The sequence below is a fragment of the Mustela erminea genome, chromosome 8 (genome assembly GCF_009829155.1).
Source record: "Mustela erminea isolate mMusErm1 chromosome 8, mMusErm1.Pri, whole genome shotgun sequence".
Taxonomy (NCBI): domain Eukaryota; kingdom Metazoa; phylum Chordata; class Mammalia; order Carnivora; family Mustelidae; genus Mustela; species Mustela erminea.
Window position 1 is genome coordinate 89,146,965 of NC_045621.1, and position 21,633 is coordinate 89,168,597.

The 21,633-nt window shown below is 34.4% G+C and overlaps 1 protein-coding gene across 4 annotated transcripts in view; it reads left to right on the forward strand.

The window, feature by feature from the left end:
* Window positions 1–21,633, forward strand: part of LRP1B (LDL receptor related protein 1B) — a 1,969,831-nt gene that overhangs the window by 1,163,459 nt on the left and 784,739 nt on the right. For all 4 annotated transcript variants that reach the window (XM_032356230.1, XM_032356231.1, XM_032356232.1 and 1 more), the window contains 3 exons: window positions 12,665–12,845; window positions 19,080–19,299; window positions 21,214–21,403. In XM_032356230.1, the coding sequence (XP_032212121.1) occupies window positions 12,665–12,845; window positions 19,080–19,299; window positions 21,214–21,403 (591 nt within the window). The remainder of the gene's footprint in view (window positions 1–12,664; window positions 12,846–19,079; window positions 19,300–21,213; window positions 21,404–21,633) is intronic.

Sequence of the window (21,633 nt, forward strand, 5' to 3'; positions counted from 1 at the left end):
GATCTCAAGCAGGCAGAGAGGCAGAGAGAGAGAGGAGGAAGCAGACTCCCTGCTGAGCAGAGAGCCAGATGCGGGGCTTGATCCCAGGACCCTGGGATCATGACCTGAGCCGAAGGCAGAGGCTTTAACCCACTGAGCCACCCAGGCGCCCCTTTGGCAACATTTTTAATGGAAACATTAATTATTATTTTTAATGAATACACATGAGACATCTTCATCTTACCATATTTTCTTGGGCTCTCTACATCAACATCTCATTTTCCTGAACAACTTTATTATTATTTTTTTTTTTTGCAAAGTTGCAAACCTACCTTGAATGGTTTCTCACTATATGCTTATGTATGTAAATTATTCTGCACAAATTTCCTTTATGGTTTTGTTGTGGAATTGTAAGGATTCACTTAGTTTGCTATACGAAAATTGTCACAAAACAGCATTAATATCAATTTTAGCTATCTTACTTTTTCTACAGATTATGCTACATCTGGCTCTTGGCATCTGCTGTATATCAACACTAATGCATTTCTAAAACCGCTCATTTTTTTCATTTTGTTACATTATAAAAATAATTTAAAGAGTAATTAATGAACTACTTTTATTTCATTTAGCAGAAAATTGCCATATAGTACAGCTTCTATATATTCCTCACACTTTCCCCTGGTAGTTACACCTTATGTAACAATACCAGTTACCAAAACCAGAAAAGTAATTCCCAAGCAATACTATTAACTAAAGATCTTAATCAAATTCTACCAGCTTTTCTATAATGAATTTAATACTTACATCTCAGTCTTATGTACCCCATAAAAGCACCTCAGTTTTTCCTTTTATTTTAATATTTGACTTCCCTTGATATATGCGTTTGTTGATTCTCTACATTGTGAACCATCAAATATATTTTGGTAAGAAAAATAAAGTTACATTTTATTGAGAATAATGATTTTTACTGGGAATTTGATAAAGCATCCTTTCCATCAGTTACCTTACTCTATCTCCACTCCCTTTATATGTCTTACTTTTTATTTTTTTTTTCCCTAACAAATCATGGCTGATATTAACTTTCTTTGACTCTTGTTTCGATTTGCAATTTTTCCTTTAACAATTCTGGGGATCGAACTTTAACATAAAGTAGTTGTATTGACTATTAACTAAATGGGGTCTTTGTGAATCAGTTTACTTTTCTGGGACTTTGTCTCATTATTTATACAATGTAGATATTGAACTATATGATTCTTTAGCTTCCTTTTAACTCTAAAATACTGACTTTATAATTAGGTTCCTGCCTAGTTTTATTATTACAATTTTCCTGACTCACTGCTTCAGTTGTGTAAGACTACCTGTGGGCCAGTGAGGGTTATTAACATGTGTGTTTACTTAGATATTTATAGAAGGATTTTTGGAAGGTGAAATTTTAAGTACTTCCTTTTTCTTTTTTACCTATTAGTCCCACATGTGTTTTGTCTATACTGTTTTTCCTTTGGGTATTAATGTGGGTCTGAAACTAGTATATTTTGGTATAAGTTAGGATGATAAGGTAAGTTCCAGGGGGATGTCACACATTTTTTTTTTTAATCTTGGTAATTATAAGTATAATGAAGCCTTAAGGCCCCTGGCTTTACTTGGAATTTAATGATCAGTATCTTTCCCTAAAGCATGATGCCTAAGAAAAGCGTTTTCTTGTAAGTTCTATGAAAATTATCAATTGAAGTGGTACAACTGTTTGAATGTTTAAATGACCAAATACAAAACTATGAAGCATATTAGAAAACATAACTAATAAAAAAGTCACTTTCTATGAAATTAAATTGCTCAAGCAACTTCTAATGGAGTTGCCTTTTCATCTACTATGAAAGAGATTGAGTAATTTAGTGTTAATGCAATAAGTTCCAAAATGTTTTATTTTTGTACATTATAACTTATTTCATGGGAATAAAAGGAATATTCAAGAATAGCTGTATTATTTTGTGCTCAGAAGTTAAAGCAATTTTTGTTCTGTTCTCTTTTGGTAAGGAGGCAGAATTGGTTGGTAAAAGAGCATTAATGGAAATTACTTTCTCTCCCGCCATTCACAATGAGGATGCATATTTTATATTCTTTCATGAGATGGTTAGTCAGGTGCAGCCACAATAGGAGATAGAGGAGAGGCTCAGGAAAACAAAGTTGATGATACTCACAGGTCTGAGAGATAGAAAGCACAGCGCAACAGACAAGGTCACATAAGAAACACAACGGAGTGGTGGTCAGGAGTTCAAAGACAGGAGTGAGGGAAAGCATTAACTAAGAGTCTTTTTTGGCATTCTGGAAGAAAGGTAAAACAGAGTAGGATGAATACTTTAGATTTGGATAGTTGAATAATTCCATTGGATTTTATATGACAGGGGTTATAGTTGCCTGGAATCTGGCCTGGGTATGACTTTAAAGCAAAGGAATATTGCCTCCTAGGTGGCAGATCAGACAGAGGACGTATGGCCCTGGATTGGTTAGTTCTTTGCTTGTTTGTTTCATTTTCTTTTATTGGAGTATAGTTAATGCACAGTGTTACATTAATTTCAGGTGTACAACATAGTGATTGGGCAACTCTATATATTACCCTATGTCCACCACAAGTAGAGCTATCATCTGTCAACATACAACTAACTCCATTACATTGTCATTGACTGTATTCCCTATTTTGTACCTTTCATCTCTGTAACTTATTCATTCCATAACTGGAATCTTGTATCTCTCACTGCCCCTCACCCATTTTGCCCATCCGCTACCTCCCTCCCTTTTGGCAACCATCAGTTTGTTCTCTCTCTCTATTTATGGGTCTATTTCTGCTTTTGTTTGCTTCCTTCTTTGTTCTTTTGTTTGTGGTTTTTTTAGATTTCACATAAAAGTGAAATCATGTGATATCTGGTTTTTCTGTCTTATATCACTTAGTAAAATATCCTCTAGGTCCATTCATATTGCAATGGTAAGATCACATTCTTTTCTATGACAAATATCCGTGTGTGTGCGTGTGTGTGTGTGTGTGTGTGTGTGTGTGTGTGCATTTCATCTTTTTTATCCATTCTTCTATTTATAAACACTTGAGTTGCTCCCATATCTTTGCTATTATAAATAATGCTGCAATAAACAAAGAGGTGCATATATCTTTTGAATTAGTATTTTTGTCTTCTTTGGATAGATACCAAAGTAGAATTACTGCATCTTGTTGTATTTCTATTTTTAATTTTTTGAGAAACCTCCATACTGTTTTTTTAAAGATTTATTTATTTATTTGCGAGAGGGAGCAAGAGAGTGTGAGCAAGGGGAGAGGCAGAGGGAGATAGAGAGAATCTCAAGCAGATGCCCTTTTGAGAGCAGAGCCTAAGGCGGGGCTCAATCTCTCACTGCCTTGAGATCATAACCTGTGTAGAAATCGAGTCAGACACTCAACCAATAGATCCACCCAGGTGCCCTTCGGTATTGTTTTTTATAGTGGTGGCGCCAGTTTGCATTCCCACCAACAGTACCTACCTGAAGGTTCCTTTTTTTTCACATTATCTCTAACACTTGTTATTTCTTGTCTTTCTGATTCCAGACATTTTGACAGGTATGAGGAGATATTTGATTGTGGTTTTGATTTGTATTTCTCTGGTGCTTAGTGAGATTGAGCATCTTTTCATGTGTCTGCTAGCCATTATATGTCTTCTTGGGAAAAATGCCTATTCAGATCCCCAAACATTATTTAATCAAATTATTTGGGGTTTCTTTGGTGTTGAGTTGTAAAAGTTCTTTTCATATTTCAAATACAAACCCCTTTTCAGATATATCATTTGTGAATATCTTCTCTTATTCATTAAGTGGCTCTTTTGTTTTGTTTATGGTTTTCTTTTCTGTGTAAAATCTTTTTATTTTGGGGTAGTCCCAGTAGTTTCATTTTGCTTTTGATTCTTTTGCCTGAGGAAACAAATCTAGAAAAATATTGCTAAGGCTGGTGTCAAAGAAATTACTGACTTTGTTTTCTCTTAGGAGTTTTATGGTTTCCAGTCTCACGTTTAGGTCTTCAAGCCATCTTGAATTTATTTTTTTTGTAAGATATAAGAAAATGGTTCAGTTTAATTATTTTGCATGTAGCTGTCCTATTTTCCCCGAGAGAGAGAGAGAAAGAGAGAGAGAGAATTGAAAGAATTGGCTTGCATAATAATTGTGGAGGATGGTAAGTTAAAAATCTATAGGGTAGTCTGATGGGTTGTAGACCCAGAAAAGTTGATTTTGTACTTCAAGTCTGAAGATAGTTTAGAATCTCAATTCCCTCTTCCTCAGGGGACTTTAGTCTCTTTTATCTTAAAGTTTTCATCTGACTGGTTGGGACTAACTGACATTATGCAGGGCAATCTGGTTTACTCCAAGTGTATGGATTCAAATGTTAATATCACCTAAAAAAATACTTTCACATCAATATCCAGACTTATGTTTAACTAGATCTCTGTAAACCTTGGCCTAGCCAAATTAACTCATAGAATTTAACTATCTCACATGGTTAGCTGAACAAAATGCTTCAAGATGTGGTAGTATAAATCAATAAATAATTTTCATAAGAGCAATAGGCTGGAACCCAAAATGATTATTACTTGTAGTCACATTTGCACACTAATTTGTTTGCTCATCTAAAGACTACCAACTTATGACTTCTATGACTTTTCTTGGGAGATAGTTCACTCTATGAACTATATGAATTGCTCACATTTCTGCATGTCTTAGAGTGAGGCAATTATTGCCTCTTAGTATGAAATATTCTTTCAAGGGTGTCTGTATAGAAAAGAGCCTTGGGAGAAGAGATAGTTTACACTTACAGTGGTAAAGGGAAGCCTTGTTTATGGCCCTTTATAAAAAGATTTGGGTTTCCTAACTTCATAATTATTTTTTGTAATACAACTCCCTGATTGTGAATACATGTATTACCTCCTGACCCAGTCATCCCAATGGGACTTTGCAAAGTCCTGTGCTATCATTCTGCTGATGACCGTCCTGCTTGCTATGCCATGAGTCATAAAGTCCTTTATATGTGACCACAAAGTCTTGTGTCTTCCACTATCATCCATGAAACAGTAATGGGCTAAGTTGTTAGCTTGAAAGTAGGATAAAAACTCAATTCTTAATTCTTGAAACCTTCCATTTCATTATGAATTTAGATTACTTTATTGGTAACTATAATGCTTACTGTGATACTGACTTTATTCTTACCTGTGCTCATCACTGCATCAAAGAAGAAATATGTGAATGTGATAGACAATCTGTATCATCCTGGTCCCAAATTGAAACTGATAATACAATTTTGGTGATAAAAGGAAGCTACTATGTTTTAATATATTCCATTCATCTGAAAATAAAATCCTATCTGCATGTCACACATCTCTTTGGATACAATAGCAAAGTATTTTGTTCTTGTTGAGAATAGCTAGTGTATTTACCCTCTTGGACCTATTAATTGATCTGAGAAAGGACCTGAAATGAAAATGAGGATGAGAACATCAGTCTCAGTTGGCCATGGGGGACAGATAATACAGAAGACTTCAGTCTGGCCAAAGATTCCCTATAACCTCAGGAGATAGGAAATTCAGCAGGCAAACTTAACTGCCACACTGTTAATTAAATCAACTTCATTCACTTCTGTCAGACACATATAAGCTGTGGTGCCTCAGGCCACATTGAAATACACAAAGAGGATTTGGATTAATTGAACTACAAGAATATGAGGCAGGAGAATTGTCCAAGTCCTGACTCCGAATTGTCCAAGTGCTGACGTTGCAGCAGGGTTAAGCATCTCAGGCCCCAAGCATGTCCGCATGGCATGCTGCTCATCCAGCTATTGAGGCATATGATCATCCTCTGCACTCCTGGAAACTCTCTTGTAATACTTCATTCTAACTCCAAAGAAAATGATGTTCACGTTAGGGATAGAAAATCCTTAAGGATACATGGGAAAATATAGGCCTGTTTTTATAATGCTAATTGTCATGTATAATTTCCAATTAATTCCTCATTATGTTAATCAGATTCTCTTGTAAAGGATCAAGACTTATGGATTACTCTGGAGATCCAGTCTATGCACCTTAATAAAACTAAAGCCACTACTCACATCCTTTGCCCTAAAAAAAAAAAAAAATTGGATCCAGTTTTAAAAGTAAATGATTTTATTTTAAATATTTAAAACTTTAATCTTCTGTTTCATAAAATGTATAATGATACAAATCAGACCTGTAATGATGTTTTAGAAGTATGTTTTTCTCTACTTTTTAAAAAATGCTTATTTTATCTGTTCCTAGATATTAAATCAATTTAAATAGTTTTTCTAATTACTTATTTATTTTAAATCCACATAATTATTCTCTTTAATTTACATAAATTCTATTATCTCTTATTCATCCTCCTTTCCCAATTGGTAGATATCACTTATAACAAATTGCTATCTTCAAGAATTTTTCACTTAAGTGAAAAATCTAGTTTTTGATGATATGTGTGTGTGTGTATTTTAGCATACTACTCATTTATTATGCCCATTTATAAAAGTTATTCTTAAAATACCAGAATAGAACTTACAAAGGAAAAATAATGAAAAGTTTGATAATTTGAGCCAAACAATATGTTAATGTTAAACATTCACAGAGTGCATTAAAAAGTCTGTTTGGGTTTTTTGTTGTTGTTGTTGTTGTTTTTGAACACTGAAAAAAAAATTTAAAATAAAAGTCTGTTGAAGGGCATCTTGGTTCTTTCCACAGTTTGGTGACCATGGCCATTGCTGCTATAAACATTGGGATACAGATGGCCCTTCTTTTCACTACATCTGTATCTTTGGGGTAAATACCCAGTAGAGCAATTGCAGGGTCATAGGGAAGTTCTATTTTTAATTTCTTGAGGAATCTCCACACTGTTCTCCAAAGAGGTTGCACCAACTTGCATTCCCACCAAAAGTGTAAGAGGGTTCCCCTTTTTCCACATCCCCTCCAACACATGTTGTTTCCTGTCTTGCCAATTTTGGCCATTCCTACTGGTGTAAGGTGATATCTCAATGGGGTTTTAATTTGAATCTCCCTGAGGGCTAGTGATGATTAATATTTTTTCATGTGTCTGATAGCCATTTGTATGTCTTCATTGGAGAAGTATCTGTTCATATCTTCTGCCCATTTTTTGATATGATTGTCTGTTTTGTGTGTGTTGAGTTTGAGGAGTTCATTATCGATCCTGGATATCAACCTTTTGTCTGTACTGTCATTTGCAAATATCTTCTCCCATTCCGTGGGTTGCCTCTTTGTTTTGTTGACTGTTTCCTTTGCTATGCAGAATCTTTTGATTTTGATGAAGTCCCAAGAGTTTATTTTCACTTTTGTTTCCTTTGCCTTTGGAGACATATCTTGAAAGAAGTTGCTGTGGCTGATATTGAAGAGATTACTGCCTATGTTCTCCTCTAGGATTCTGATGGATTCCTGTCTCACGTTGAGGTCTTTTATCCATTATGAGTTTATCTTTGTGTACGGTGTAAGAGAAAGGTCGAGTTCCATTCTTCTACATATAGCTGCCCAGTTTTCCCAGCACCATTTATTGAAGAGACTGTCTTTTTTCCACTGTATATTTTTTCCTGTTTTGTCAAAGATTATTTGACCAGAGAGTTGAGGGTCCATATCTGGGCTCTCTACTCTGTTCCACTGGTCTATGTGTCTGTTTTTATGCCCGTACCGTGCTGTCTTGGTGATCACATATTTGTAATAAAGCTTGAAATCAGGTAGCGTGATGCCCCCAGTTTTATTTTTGTTTTTCAACATTTCCTTAGTGATTTGGGGTCTCTTCTGATTCCATACAAATTTTTGGATTATTTGCTCCAGCTCTTTGAAGAATACTGGTGGAATTTTGATCAGAATGACATTAAAAGTATAGATTGCTCTGGGAAGTATAGACATTTTAACAATGTTTATTCTTCCAATCCAAGAGCATGAAATGGTCTTCCATCTTTTTGTGTCTTCTTCAGTTTCTTTCATGAGTGTTCTGTAGTTCCTCGAGTACAGATCCTTTACCACTTTGGTTAGGTTTATTCCCAGGTATCATATGGTTCTTGATGCTATAGTAAATGGAATCGATTCTCTAATTTCCCTTTCTGTATGTTCATTGTTAGTGTATAAGAAAGCCACTGATTTCTGTACATTGACTTTATATCTTGCCACATTGCTGAATTGCTGTATGAGTTCTAGTAGTTTGGGGGTGGAGTCTTTTGGGTTTTCCATATAAAGAATCATGTCATCTATGAAGAGAGAGAGTTAGACTTCTTCATTGCCAATTTGGATACCTTTTATTTCTCTTTGTTGGCTGATTGCTGTTGCTAGGACTTCTAATACTATGTTGAACAAGAGTAGTGAGAGTGGGCATCCTTGTCATGTTCCTGATCTCAACAGGAAGGTTGCAAGCTTTTCCCATTGAGGATGGTATTTGCTGTGGGTTTTTCATAGATAGATTTTATGAAGAATGGATAAGGAAGATGTGGTCCATATACACTATGGAGTATTATGCCTCCATCAGAAAGGACGAATACCCAACTTTTGTAGCAACATGGATGGGACTGGAAGAGATTATGCTGAATGAAATAAGTCAAGCAGAGAGAGTCAATTATCATATGGTTTCACTTATTTGTGGAGCATAACAAATAGCATGGAGGACATGGGGAGTTAGAGAGGAGAAGGGAGTTGTGGGAAATTGGAAGGGGAGGTGAACCATGAGAGACTATAGACTCTGAAAAACAATCTGAGGGTTTTGACGGGGCGGGGGGTGGGAGGTCAGGGTACCAGGTGGTGGGTATTATAGAGGGCATGGATTGCATGGAGCACTGGGTGTGGTGCAAAAATAATGAATACTGTTATGCTGAAAATAAATAAAAAATAAATTTTTAAAAAATCTGTTTTTAATCTGAAATATATAGATAAATGTCTCAATTCTGACTTAGAATGGAACATGTAAATATATTAATTAAAAAATTACAAGAAGGGTGCCTGGGTGGCTCAGTGGGTTAAGCCTCTGCCTTTGGCTCAGGTCATGATCTCAGGGTCCTGGGATCGAGCCCTGCATTGGGCTCCCCACTCAGTGGGGGGCTTGCTTCCTCCTCTCTCTCTGCATGCCTCTCTACCTACTTGTTATCTCTCCCTTTCTGTCAAATAAATAAATACAATCTTTTAAAAAATTACAAGAAAACATTATCTACTGCAATTTTTTTCTTTCTATTTTCTTTCTTTTGTTTTGAAGGAGTACAAAATGTTAAGAGTCCTTCCCTACTGATACATGAAAATGAGTATAATATGTTAAACTTAAGGGCAATTTTGCCAGATTAAAAAAAAAAACACATTTATAATCTTTGTTTGCTATTAGTTATATACTACTACTAATAATATTGTAGTGAATGTTGATTTTGGAATGTTAAATACTTGAACTGTACTCAAAGATATCAAGCAATCTACTCCAGCAATCTACTCTTTTACCAACTTTATCAAATACCTTTCCTATATTTGAAGTCATGTGTTTTCTCAAGCTGGGAATCCATAGCTCTGTAATCATCTGTGCTTGTTTGAAATTTGAGTGACATCAGTTTTCATATGTCTTGATTACCTGGCTGAAGGATTTGGTCATAGAGTTTCTTATAGTCTACCACATGCAGGCTCCAACCAAACTTTCTTCAATTAGAAAAAATCAAATGTGTATAACACCAATGTTCTATGTCTTAGTGCTCCATCAATCATAGGCTCATTAAAGACAGGTACCATATAGTACAAAGTCAAAATACTTTTCTTATCAATGTATAGTTGTTGAAAGGGATTCTCTAATTGTTCAGTATTTGTCCCACCAGAAAAGAAATCCCTCCATACCTTGTTAAAGATAGCCTAGAAAGATTCCCATTTTGCACATAGACTGTTTTATGAATTTCTTTATTTTTGAATTGTATTCAAGCTTATTCTTCCCACAGTGGAAAACAAATAAACAAAACACACACACACACACACACACACACACACACACAGCTAAAAAATACTAGGCTGGGGGTGTCTGGGTGGCTCAGTCAGTTACGTGTCTGAGTCTTGATTTTGGCTCAGGTCATAATCTCAGGGTTGTGAGACTGACCTCCACTTGGGGCTCAGTGTTAAGCAGGTGTCTACTTGAGATTCTCTGTCTTCTTTACCCTCTGCCCACCCCCCATGTATGCTCTCTTTCTCTCTCTCAAATAAATAAATCTTTAAAAAGAACCACTAAACTAATTGTTTCATTGCTATCTTAATAGACTATATAGGTCGCAAAAGGGATAATTATAATGGTAATCATATTAGTGGTAATAATACTAATAATATTTATGTAACATTTACCATATGCCAACCATTATCTTATGTATTTTACATATATTCATTCCTTTAATCCTAAAACAATCCTATGAGTTAATCACTATCATCACACCCATTTTAAAGATTAGGAAATTGAAGAAAGAAAGGTTAAGTAATTCATTCAGAGATATGGTGAGTGGCAGAGGCTAGGCCTTGTAATTTCAGAACTAGTGATCCTAGTCACTCCTTTATGCCGTTCAAACATTTCATTTTCCAAAGAAAAACAAATGATATAATTAGGGATAGAATCCTCCCGATTTTGGAAGTCAATTGCATTTCACTCTTACTGACTCTACATACACTATTTCTAGGTAAAGTTGGCCACTGGTCAAAATGCAAGGAAATTTTATTATAAAATCATTTTCAGAGAGAAAAATACGAGGAATATTTCTATTAAGTAACACTCATAAATAAAAGAGCCAGGACATATGTAGAATTATTTTTAAACCTGATAGATTATTAAAAGCTAACATATTTTGAGAATTAACAGTACTGCTAGCAGTATGCTAAGTGCTTTCCATACAGTAGCTAAGTTACCCCTTGCTATCACCCTGTGGTGTAGGTGCTGTGATCAACTTCACTTAATGAGTGGAGAAATTAAAGATCAAAATGACCAAGTTGCTTATCCAAGTGTCGGAAGAAAAATTTCAATCCACATAGTATTGCAAATAAGAAGAGTCAAGTTAGATGTTAAAAGGGAAAGTTATAAAAATAAGAGGGCTGTTGAAGATGGAAGTGTTCATGCTGGAGTAGATTTCAAATGTAATACAATTTTTGAAAACCGACTAACAAGATAAAAATCAGCCACAGACTATTAATAAATATAAAGGAAAAAGAATAAACAGCTATTATTTTTCCATTATGCCAGAGCAGGAAAGTGCTCAGTGAAATTAAGTGTCAATAAAGTAAAGACAAAATTAAACTTTTTTTCTAAGCATAGACACAATTAACCTGTGAAAATGACTCATACCGGATGGTAATGAAGCAGAGAGCTTAGTGAAATTGAGAACATATCTGATTCACTATAATGGGATTTTCGGTCAGATCAAATCGCACATTGTATTAGCTATCCTGAGTAAGGGTACATGCTGATGAGCAGAAAGGGTCATCAAAGAAATTTTATTTTTCTCCAAGACCAGGAAGGTCATGATTAAAAAATAGAATAATAGTAAATATTTATTACATGTGCATATGAGGGAGTGTCAGGGAGATGTGCCCGTAGCATGTCAATCAGCTTTGTCCAGTAAGCTCCCATTCTCTACCTCATCCCTGGGAGGGAAAGAGACAAAGGCTTCCTTGGTTTTGAGAGAAGAAAAGGAGTACACAGTAATTTCTTAAGCAATAGAGAAATGGAAATACCTTTATGATGCTGTGGACAGTTTGGAAGGTTGTGCATCAAATGGCGAAAAGTGGGGGTAGGTCTCAACCCAGGAATAGCACAGTTTTAAATATCTCTGCACTGGGGATCATCTGACTTGGATTTTTGTTCCAATTCTACCACTTCTGGTGTGATAATAAATGATAACCCTTCACTTTAAAGTGTTGGCATTTTCCTTTCTGTGGAGGGTTTGAATTAGTTGAACTCATATAAGGTTATATATTTATAACATTCCTTTGAATTACTACTGCCTGTATTTTACAGACGTCTGAATAGTGTCCTTTTAAAAATAAGATTTTATTTAGTATAATAGAATATAGAGTATCTCTGAGTAGAGATAGAATAAATAAATTTAGTAGAATAAAATAATGGAATATAGAGAATGATTTCCGTGTTTCTTTGGGATTCACTGTTCATGCAGTTCCATAATGAAAACCTGTTCAGGGCTTTCAAAGGTGTGCATCTGCTGGACCTGTTCATCTCTTAGCAAGAGAGCATTCCTATTATTTTGATTACTCAGATTACATTTTGCAAGTTTCGAAATGCATACTTTTTGAGCATAGTACTTGTTCATACTGCCTGATTTTTTTTTTTCTAAATAGTCTGTATCACTCTATTTATGTTCTGAGAACTTTCTCCCTTTGCTGTGTCATCCCTTATATTTTCCAATCACTGTTTCATTTAAAATATGTCAAGATAGGGCCTGTCATTCATAAAATGGCATTCAAAATAAAACCAAAAAATATGCCATGGAATGACACTTTCCAAAATCACACTATAAAGAATCCATGAATCAGGATTCATCCTTTTTTGAATTAAACATTTTCCTAACTAGAACATAACAGTGGGCACTATTGTAAAATGTGTTGCTCTCTTTTTTTTTTTTTTTTTTTTTTTTTCCTTTTTACAGATCTGGATAACGTGGAAGGCATTGCTGTGGACTGGATTGGAAATAACCTTTACTGGACAAACGATGGCCATAGGAAGACCATTAATGTGGCCAGGCTGGAAAAAGCTTCTCAGAGTCGGAAGACCCTTTTAGAAGGAGAAATGTCCCATCCCAGAGGGATTGTGGTGGATCCTGTTAATGGGTATGTGATAGTTGATCAGTTTGATATGAGGAAAATATTGTTTTAATATATTTAGTAGTAACAGGTTTGATTTAAATTCACACATGAATGACCTGAAATGGAAAAGTTACTCATTTAATGATTTTCTCTTGTAGAAAATGTGCTAAATAAATGTGTCAAAATACATTTAACTGAAATAAATGGATTATTTGTGTAAAGGATATATTTACTTGATTTACTCAGACAAGGACCATAATTCTCCATTTTAGACTGTCTGACACCAAGATAAATAATCAATTGAGAGAATCAATCAATTTAATTTTTAAAGGATATTAAAATTTAATGTATTCAGAAAATAGAAAAGTTTTTTTTTGTGTGTGTGTGTTTTTTTTTGGGGGGGGTACACTTACTGTGGGGCAGGCATTTTGTTAAATGGGCTCAATATCTGCTGTAATCCTTATAATAATCTTTTGAACTAGTTGCTATTCTCATCTTTGCCTTACAAAGAATAAATTGATAACTGATTTACAAAAGACCATTAAATTATTAAGTGACCAAGTAGACATTTAAATCCCATCAGTCTGTCTCCCAAAATTTACTTGGAGTCACTATATTCCACTACTTTTTACTAGTCAAGGTTAGTAATCACATAATTCTAGACATAATCACAGTTTTCTTATAGTGAAATCATTCTGTACAATGTGCTACTTGTTTTAGGATGGAATAGTTTGTGAAATTCTCAGGAATATATTTTCCTTTGATTTTTATTCAGAGATATTACCTGAATACAAACAATACCATATATCTAGAAATACTGAAGAATGTGAACATTCCTAACAGAATGTCAGAAGTAAATTAATGAATTACATGTTCTAAGTGTACAATTGTTATATGTGATGTTTATCCCTCCCATCTCTTACATCACACTGTTTCAAAATAGCATAACAAAGCAAATATACTGTATTCCTTACTACACACATAGAAAAATACTCAATTGCAGAGGAAAACTGTGGCTCCCTAATAAACTGAGATCACCAGATTGTAGTTCCTAGAATTGTTTGTGTTGAGAATAGCTCCAAATAAATACAATTAAGGTACTTCTTCCTAGGCCAACATTTAAGCAGTGGATGATACCACTGTATGTGTTTTTATAAGACATAATTATAAAGTAATTCTAGTGATTTTATGTGTGGATTCTATAATTATCTGTCCTATTCCTGAACTTTTAAACCAACTCATCTATTTGACCTTTAAATCAAGGCAATCTTAATTTTAAGAGAAACTATTTATTACACACTGTCTAAATATACTTGAAGCAAGATATCTTAAAACAGAATCTTCCTGCTCAGTATTCTGTTAGAGAAATATTTTGTTATAGAGTTAAAGAGTATTTGTGGTGCTCACACAGATAACGCAAATATGGAGGTCATAGAATCATGTGATTTAGAAAGGAATTTAGAGGCCACTAGTCCCATCTCTCTATTCAAATTCAAGAATCGCCTTCAACAGTTTCCTAATAGGCAGACATCCAACTTGGATTTGAAAACCTATAACATCTACATATTTTATAGTATTTGGGGGCAATTCCAGTTGACTTTTTTTTTCTTTTTATTAAGGCAATATCTGCATCTCTGTAATGTCTGTTAGCTGACCCTATATTTGCCTCTGGTGTTACAAAGAATGACTTATACCTTTTGCATTAGACATCTTCTATTTTCTCTTGTGCACCAACCTGAAAAACACATAAGTGTGTATGTATGTATATAATGCATATATATTTGCATATACATACATTTTTCCTCCCTAGCAATATACTATTCCCAGAATTTTGCTCTAGGTATATAGTTAACAAAACAGGCATAGCTTTAAACCTTGTGAAGCATCTTCTGCTATCTGCAAGGTGGGGGATAGGCAGATAGAGCAAGAAAGAAATACCAAATAAACATCTAATGTAATTTTTACAGACCAGAATGCAGGAAGGGAACAAACAGGATGACATAATGGCGACTAACAGGTAGAGCAATTTCAGTAGGTTTGCAGAAGGGCCTCTATAAGGAGGCATATTTTAAATCAAGACTTCACTAACTATAGGAAATGAATCATCAATAGACAGTGAGGAAAAGAGTATTTCAGATCAAGAAAATGGTACATTTGAAGATCTTAAGTTGGGTAAAAGCTTGACTATCAGAGGAACTGAGATGATGACAGTGGAGCTGAACTGTTGATAGCAAGGGAAGAAATGATAAAGATGTGTTTGGAAAGGAAGCAGGATCTTGTCTGCCTGGAGGAGAGCTTTGTTCTTTGTCTTCAGTGCAAGTGTGGAATAGGGAAGTGAGAATTAAATACATATTTTAAAAAGTCTAATCTGACTGTTCTATGGAGAATGGATTGGAAAATAACAGTGGAGTTTTGTGAATTTAATTGTCCAAATAATTGTTTGACCATAATATAATTTTTAAAAAGAAGACAAAACTTTACCTTGGAAAGTCCACTTAAAATAGGCACAATATAACTTCACAGAACATCAAAAATGAGAAACTTGATTTATTTACATTTTTTCCTATGATAATACCTATTTGTAACTGTATACAACAGGAAAGAATTACAGGGTTTTCCTACTGTAATAGCCAGTTAACAAAAATTACTCATTTCAGAGCTAAGCTTTATCCAAAGTTTCATAAACAATGACAGAATCAATAAAAATTTGTTCATTTATTTCTTTATTAAAATATATTCTTGATTAACTACCATATAGAGCAATAGAAATCAGTAATACAGTAATTGCCCTCAAGGAGTTTGTAACCTGGTGTGCTTGGTGTACACACACATGCACACACAAATCACCTATAATATAAAGTAGAATGAAATAATGTTTTTCAAAAAATCATTGAGGTTTTCAATTCAGGATTGAGTTTCAGAGAATGAACAGGATTTCTCATGAGTAGATTTGGTATTAGGAGCTTAGGATGTGCAGTCATAAGCAGTCATAAGGTTAGTCACTGTACTCCGACAGGACATTTTCAGTATGTGTTTAGAGGCAGGGATGTTAATGGCAGTTTTGAGATGAGATGAGTTCCCTAAGGTTAGGGCAGAGGGTATGTGAAGGAACATAGTAGGAGATGAAACTAGAAATATGCAGAAATCTTCAATGTTGGGGTTAAAAGATGGGATTTTTTTTCTTCTGACAGCAGAGTAATTGGAAGGTTTTGAGAATAAAAGTCACATTTTTCAATTCATGATTTAGGAAGAAAAGTAATAGAAATATGATAGTTGTATGGGAACAACCTATTAGAAGTTCCATTTGAAACAGGATAAAAGACAGAGTACAGCATGTGTAATAGAAATAGAAAAGTGGGGATTGAGTAAAGAGACACTGAAAGAATGGAACTGTCAGGCCTCAACAGTTGTAGAAATGGGGATAAAGCTGGAGGAAGAATTGGTCATGATGGCACTGTTTCTCAAACTGATAGCTACAGATGAATTCCCACCTTTCCAGTAATTTCGCGCTTCACAATTTATATTGGTAACTTAGAAACCTGCGTCTCCAGTCCTGACTTCTCAAAATATTACCTTTAGTAAGTATGTCCAAAGCTAAGAGCATATTTCCCCTCAAACATGATCTCTGGTATCCCTTATCAATTAATAGTGTCACACACTCTAGTTAAGAGTAGCTATTATGGTAGCACTAAATTGAGTTTTTTTTTTAACAGTAAAGTTTATGTTTTTTTTCCATGGCATAGAAGTGCTTAATTTAAATATGTCTAGGAGGGGCGCCTGGGTGGCTCAGTGGGTTAAGCCGCTGTCTTCGGCTCAGGTCATGATCTCAGGGTCCTGGGATCGAGTCCCGCATCGGGCTCTCTGCTCAGCGGGGAGCCTGCTTCCTCCTCTCTCTCTCTCTCTGCCTGCCTCTCTGCCTACTTGTGATTTCTCTCTGTCAAATAAATAAATAAAATCTTTAAAAAAAAAATAAATAAATAAAATAAATATGTCTAGGCAACCACATAATATAATATAATATAATTTTATTTTATTTAATATAAAATAATATAATATAATATAATATAATTGATATGATCAATATCAACAAATGTAACCTAAGTGTTATAGGGTACAAATATGAATAAGAAATAATCTCTGCCATTAATAATTTTAATTTTTAATTGTTAATCAAAACCATCAGACATGTAACACCATTAAATATCACATAAGGCATAAATGCAACAAACATTATTTAAAAAACTAAAAAGAAATGTCACTAAGAAACAAAGGAAAGATCTTATTTTCACAAAAAGGGTAGAAATAGACTTCATCAAATAATTGTATTTGAACAGGACTTGAAAAATAGAGGTGCAATTTTTCTTTCCATATTAGCAGAAGGCTTACTTAATCTAATATTTATTTAATGAATACCTGAGTTCCACATATAAAAATATTTATATTAGTTTCTGCTTACTTTATAGGTTATATTTCCTATTTTCTATGTTTAGGAATCACCACATTTCATACTGATTATAAGGCTTCCACAATATAACATTTCATCATGTAATGAAATTGATAGATGATGATCACATACCTAGCCTTGGTTAGATTAGCACCCTTGTTCAAATTTTTTCTTATATTCTGTTTGAATAAAAATAATCTTAGATAATGGATCAGATCACAAACAATGATTTCTAAATACCAAAAGAATATAAATTATGCTTAGATTCACCAGAATTACCCCTCATGTATGTGTCTGCATGTATATGCAATTTGGGTTGGAGAATCAAAGAAAAAAAAAAGAGAGAGATGAAACCTATAGGGAAGATAATTGCAATTTTAACAAATTGTAAATTATCAACAACAATAAAACTGCATTGACTAACCATATTTAAGATTTCATGCAGTATCAATAAAGATAAAAGTTGTATATTTCTCTTTTACATAGTTGATTTATACAGTAGAAGTCAACTAGTTATATCCAATAAACATAGGACTAGAGCAAATGGAATGACTGTCCTTTTTGCTCCTAATTTGTTCCAATAGTAAGACCACTTGAAGAACATGCTGGATGCAAGATAAACATATTCCCATGTTTATTTCTAGGATTAGAATGTATTTTTACTTAATAAAGTTCACCAATCTCAATATATTTCCTTAGGTCTAAAAAGACATATCAACATTATTTTAAACTGTTAAGGGGATTTTTAAAAAGTTTAACTGGTATAAAATAGTGAATGATGTGTTACATCCTCAGTTGTTCCAAATCTTCCTGTTTAGATCACAGTAGGATTTTTTAGTCAGGGAAACGGATTTTTCCCAAAGTACCTCAGAAATTCTTTAGGGTCCACAAAATGTGGAGGCAGAGGATCTACTAAGGGCACTTTTAGGGTCAACAGCTTAGAAAAGCTTTAGAGCTTTATAAAGTTGTAGATGAGGTGACTGAATTAAAACCTACACTTTAATTAATAACTCCAGAACTTTCACATGACCCTGGAGCAACACTTGTGGAGGGTTTTAACCTTATTCATGAGGGAATTAGAACATTAGCTCAAGGCCCCCTTTCCCACTGTTATAGCTTACACAAAAGACTTGTTTTTAAAGGCAGAAGCTTTTGTTTGAGATAGAAATTAAACCTCAAAATCTCAAGGTCAGTCAACCCGATGTTATTAAACTTATGCGCCGCTAAATCATCTGTGGGTTTTGAGGTAATAATAAGCAGCAATAAGGCAGAGATAATTTGCATGAGGAAGACAAATTAGACTTGGCCAAATAAACCCAGTATGACCATACCCTTTAGTACAAAGACAATCCAGTTGCCTGTCTTACAAAATAATAATTCAACTGAGATTAAATAAAGCCTGGAGTAGATCGTTAACGGCACCATGTGTTCTCAGAAGCACATAATTGATTATATGTTTTCTGAAGTGGACAACATTTAAAAATAGGAATGCTTTGAAAATCATTTTCCAAGCTTGGTATCAACACCAAAAAAAAATCAGTATTTGGCACTTCATGTTAGGCTAAATAGCAAATGGGACCAGTAAGTGCGGTAGTGGGTTTTCTGTGATGTGTCTGAATATGGCTTCACTGAACACATCTGTACTTCCCCGAGGACTCCACAGATGCCCCCTCATTTTGGCAGATGAGCATTTAGATAGGAGGAGAAATCAGAATGTAATTCGATTTTAGGGCAGTGCCCAATCTAAAGAAGCATCCCTCTGTATGGCGGCTGTTTGAAATAACATGTGTGCACTCTTGTTTGTAACGTCTTAGTTGGATGTATTGGACAGACTGGGAGGAAGATGAAATAGATGACAGCGTGGGAAGGATTGAGAAGGCCTGGATGGATGGCTTCAATCGGCAGATTTTTGTGACTTCAAAGATGCTGTGGCCAAACGGTTTAACTCTGGACTTTCACACCAACACATTATACTGGTGTGACGCCTATTATGATCATATTGAAAAAGTGTTTTTGAATGGAACTCACAGGAAGGTAAAAGAAAAAATACTGCTTTTTTTTTTTTTTTTTTAAACTCACAGGCTTCTTCTTCACAGAGCCTTGTTGTGTTGTGTTAAAAATACTTTCAAGTTTATTTTTACCCCTCTGAGGTGGCTGCCAGTAGTCTCTGTGGGGTGGCTAAAGGAGGCTGAGCATTAAGTAGTGCAGCTGGCACTTGCCTCCGGGAGACCAGGACTGGCTCACTGTGGTATGCCAGGATTTGTGGGATTTTAAAAAGAAGCTCTCAGAATATCAGAGCTGTTTTAAAATGCAGTTTTTCTCAATTATTTACGAGTTTGCTATGACCAAGCAACCCAACACTATTCAAGTATCTTTAATATTTGCTGGTGAAATTTAACCTCTACATTATGAAAAAGTAATTATACTACATTTATTTAAATAAAGACCTTCATGGCAGTGGAGTTGAAACACAAAATGAACTTGACTTCAAGCCTATTGCTATGAATAAATATCAACAACTTCTTGCCTCTTTTGGTAGGATCATTGCAAAATAATTTTGAAATTCTTGGGTAAATCGGAGGATGGAGTTGACTGGGTGCCAAAAAGGGCAGTGTTGACAAAACTACACAGCTCTATCTTATCTTGTAATAACCTGAGGGCATATAACACTATGAACTGACTTTAACTCTTTAGATAAATGATAGGAAATGGAATGTTAGAAATGATCAAAATGCTTCCATTGATCAAAATGCTTTCTTTTTGGAGAGAAAGACTGCACAGTTGGCCAAGCCTATTCGTTATGAATTCTGTTTGGGAGATAAAAAGTACAGTAATCAATTAAGACTGCCTCAGTCATTGGTTGACTCTAACCTTGCTTTTAGTATTTTTCCCCAAATAGTAAAATTGATGGGCATTTAACCTAATGTCACATACTTAATAGGTGTCAGATAAATATGTATGATTCCTCTAAAGATATTGATATGTACACCACATGGACAGCATTGTAATGGCTTGCATATTTTAGCCTTCATGGAGGTAAGAAAATAAGGTAAAAAACTTAATTCTTTAGTATATGAATATGTGGTATAACGAATTCAGGTAATAGCAAAAATTGAATTTTAACCCCACATTATTTAGATAACTTCTTCAATTCTTTAATATTAAATGGAGTGTGTACAAAATGCTTTTTCAGGTTGTATACAATATCATTTTATAAATGGTGAATAGTGGAAAGGTATTATTGGAGGTGTGATTCCTTATTCCTCTTCTACAAGCCTCTGTGTAAAACAGCACTTATCATATGATTGCTCTAGTTAAACAAAAACAAAATACAACTAGAATGTAAAGAATATACTAAGAAAACCAGAACTGAAATGAGCCAGTGAGTCTTGTTTATCTACTTACTACTAATAAATGTTTCTATGTTCAAAATTAAAAGCTTCACCTCCCTCCTAATCATTTCCTCGATTTCTGCAGTTTGCTTTGGCACAATTAAGTAGGAGAATCCCTTTCACTCCCAATGTTGTAAGACAATGTTTTTTTCTTTTTATTCTTTGGCTGTTGGATAAGTGATATCAGAATACATAATATCACAATACACTATTTGCTCAGATCAATTTCCATTCCAGGTTATGATACTGGAATATCATAAGGAAAAGAGCAGGAAAGAGTGTCAAGCAAAGTCATTTTAATGTTTACATTTCTTGACCATATGAGTAATGTCATATATGAAAGGAATTAAATGGATGAAATACAACTGATCTTCTTCAAATACCGTGTCCTAAAAACAGGAAAATAAGCTCACATTGTGAAATCCATTTTCAAGTGGATTTAGTTATTAGTTAGATCATTATCTGTTATTCTTATTTGGATATCCTTTGCTCTAAAAGTTTAGTTACATTTTTTAAGGTCAGTTCTGATTTTTCACAACGTGTTTATATTTTACAGGTTGTTTACAGTGGGAAAGAGTTGAACCATCCTTTCGGATTGTCGCATCATGGGAATTATGTGTTCTGGACTGATTATATGAACGGTTCCATTTTTCAGCTAGATTTGGTAACAAATGAGGTGACATTACTGAGGCGTGAAAGACCACCCCTGTTTGGGCTGCAGATTTATGATCCACGAAAGCAACAAGGTATTAAAAACTATATAAAAATTCTACTGAGGTCTACCTACGGTAATACTTCACAGTGTTTGTAAAATCTTTGCTTTTGTCAGTGTTGCTGACGTTTTATGAAAAAAGGTGTCCAGTCACTCCAAAGTAAATCAAATCTTAGACTTTGTTACCATAACCTTTTATTATTTATTGTTCAAAATAGCCTAAGTGAGTAACTGGTTAATTCTATCTGAGTGAAATTCAAGGAT